Source organism: Quercus lobata, chromosome 11 (genome assembly GCF_001633185.2).
Source record: "Quercus lobata isolate SW786 chromosome 11, ValleyOak3.0 Primary Assembly, whole genome shotgun sequence".
NCBI classification, from domain to species: Eukaryota; Viridiplantae; Streptophyta; class Magnoliopsida; order Fagales; family Fagaceae; genus Quercus; species Quercus lobata.
In genome coordinates, this window is record NC_044914.1 from 27,449,930 (window position 1) to 27,452,429 (window position 2,500).

General features: G+C 41.8%; 1 protein-coding gene across 1 annotated transcript; it reads right to left on the minus strand.

Moving 5' to 3' along the window:
• Positions 1-594: 594 nt before the first annotated feature.
• On the minus strand, positions 595-1,023 carry LOC115966644 (uncharacterized mitochondrial protein AtMg00240-like). The gene has a single exon (XM_031085838.1). The coding sequence runs from the start codon at positions 1,021-1,023 to the stop codon at positions 595-597; it is 429 nt and encodes a 142-aa protein (XP_030941698.1).
• Between the last annotated feature and the right edge of the window lie 1,477 nt (positions 1,024-2,500).

Consider the following 2,500-nt stretch of genomic DNA (forward strand, 5'->3'; position numbering starts at 1 on the left):
GGACTCAAGCATTTCCAAGACTGCTGAGTTAATCATGTCCTTTAATGCAAGCTTGGTGGTCTGATCAGTGCGCACCTCATCAGCAAATGCTGCATTGATTGCTGCTCTTGTGGCTGAGCTAGTGCATCCTTCATCAGTACCAGCTACACCACTAGCTAGCTGTGTGGCTTGAGGCATGCAACACTTCTTTGCATTCTTAATACTCCCCCTCAAGAGTACAGCTCTTGCCTTTTGATCTTCCATACCAGTATGAGGATATTCCACTTGAGAAGCAAAAATATTAATGACACCTAGTCTTCTGATCAGCCTTAAAAAACTTTCCACTACCAAGGCCTTGGTAAATACATCTGCCAACTGATTCTTAGTTGAAACATAGAAGGTTTTAAGTGCACCATCAAGGATCTTATTCCTTACAATATGGCAATCAGCTTCTATGTGTTTCGTCCTCTCATGGAACACTGGATTTGCTACTATATGAATTGCTGCTTGGTTGTCACAGTACATCAGCACAGGCTTATCATGTTTGACATGTAAATCTTGTAGCAGATGCAAAATCCAAGTCAATTCACAGGTGGTGGTAGCCATAGCTCTATATTAAGCTTCTGCACTGGACCTAGACACTATGCTTTGCTTCTTAGACCTCCAAGACACTAAGGCATCACCAAGAAATACATAATAGCCTATTAGAGACTTTCTTGTGTCAGGGCACCCTGCCCAATCAACATCACAGTATGCCTTTAGGTGTAGATCAGATTCAGTGGGGAAGAAAACACCCTGACCAGGTGTTCCTTTTATGTATTGAAGTATTCTAGAGGCTGCCTTCATATGTGGTGCTCTAGGTTGTGCCAAGAACTGGTTGAGTCTATGAACTGCATATGTGATGTCCGGCCTGCTCAGAGTCAAGTACATAAGCTTCCCAATAAGCCTTCTATACTGTCCTGGATTGGTAAGTAAGTCCCCACTGCCTTTAGACAACTTCAGTTGCTGTTCCATTGGGGTTTGGACTGGTTTACACCCTGTCATACCAGTTTCTTCAAGGACTTCCAAGGCATACTTCCTCTAGGTTAAGCTAATCCCACTCTTGTTTCTTGCAATTTCTAAATCCAAGAAATACTTGAGTGATCTCAAATCCTTAATACCAAACTTTTGGTCTAAAATAGACTTGAGAGAGACAACACAAGCATGATCATTGCCAGTGATCACCATATCATCAACATAGACCAGTAGAGCAGTGAACAAGGACCCTTTGCTGTGCACAAATAAGGAGTGATCAGCTTGAGATTGAACAAAACCAATCTCCTTTATTGTTGTTGACTGCTTAGTGTACCATTGCCTTGAAACTTGTCTCAAACCATAAAGGGACTTAACTAATTTACACACCCTAGGAGCAGTAGAAGAGGCTGAAACACACTCCCCCTTACTGTGAAAACCAGGTGGCAATGTCATATAGACCTCTTCATCCAAATCTCCATGCAAAAAGGCATTGTTGATGTCCAATTGGTGCAAAGGCCATTGCTTGGCAGCAGCAAGAGCAAGCAAGACCCTCACTGAAACTGTTTTAGCAGCAGGAGAGAAGGTTTCAAGGAAATCAAGACCTTCCCTTTAAGTATACCCCTTAGCAACCAGCCTAGCTTTGAACCTTTCAACACTACCATCAGGTTTAAGCTTGACTTTATAAACCCATTTGCAGCCAATGGGTAGCTTACCAGGAGGCAAGGTAGTCACATTCCAAGTATGATTCTGTTCAAGGGCTTGGATTTCTTTGTCCATGGCAGCCCTCCAGAGTGGATCTTGAACAGCTTGGGAAAAATTGGTAGGCTCTTTGGGACTAGAACTAACAGCTAGCAAATAAGAATGGTAGCATGGCTCCAAATGAGAATATGTAAGACATTGATCAAGATCATAAGGAGCACCAGGTGCAATAGCAGTACAAGCATAGTCCTGCAAATAAGCAGGAGTTCTGACATCCCTAATGGACTTCCTTAGAGGCACTGAAGCAACTGGTGGTGATGAAGAAGGCACTTGACCAGAATGAGACATCTGTATAGGACTAGAAGAAGAAATAGGATCAGAAGGTAAAACAATTGGAACATGCTGATGAGAAGAAGAAGGTGGATCAGTAAAATCCAAGGAAGATGGTTCAGAAATGCTGACAGGAGTAACAAAATCAACAACACCAGCTGAGCAAGAAGCTCCCACATCAGAAGATAGGAAAGGATTTGCAATATGAGGTGAAATAGAAGCAAAAGGGAAAGAATTTTCATGGAAAACCACATCCCTAGAGAGGAACACCTTGTTATTAGACAAATCAAGAACTTTATATCCTTTAACCCCAAAAGGATATCCTAAGAAAACACACTTAACAGCTCTAGGGGCAAATTTAGACCTATGATTTGAAAGAGTGGAAGCAAAACATAAGCAACCAAACACTTTTAGATGTGCATAGCTAGATGGATGCCCAAATAAAACTTCATAAGGAATCTAATTTGACAAAACAGAT

Bases quoted from the DNA above. Each gene is read 5' to 3' on its own strand.
- LOC115966644 (XM_031085838.1), bottom strand. From the start codon at position 1,023: ATGACAGGGTGTAAACCAGTCCAAACCCCAATGGAACAGCAACTGAAG.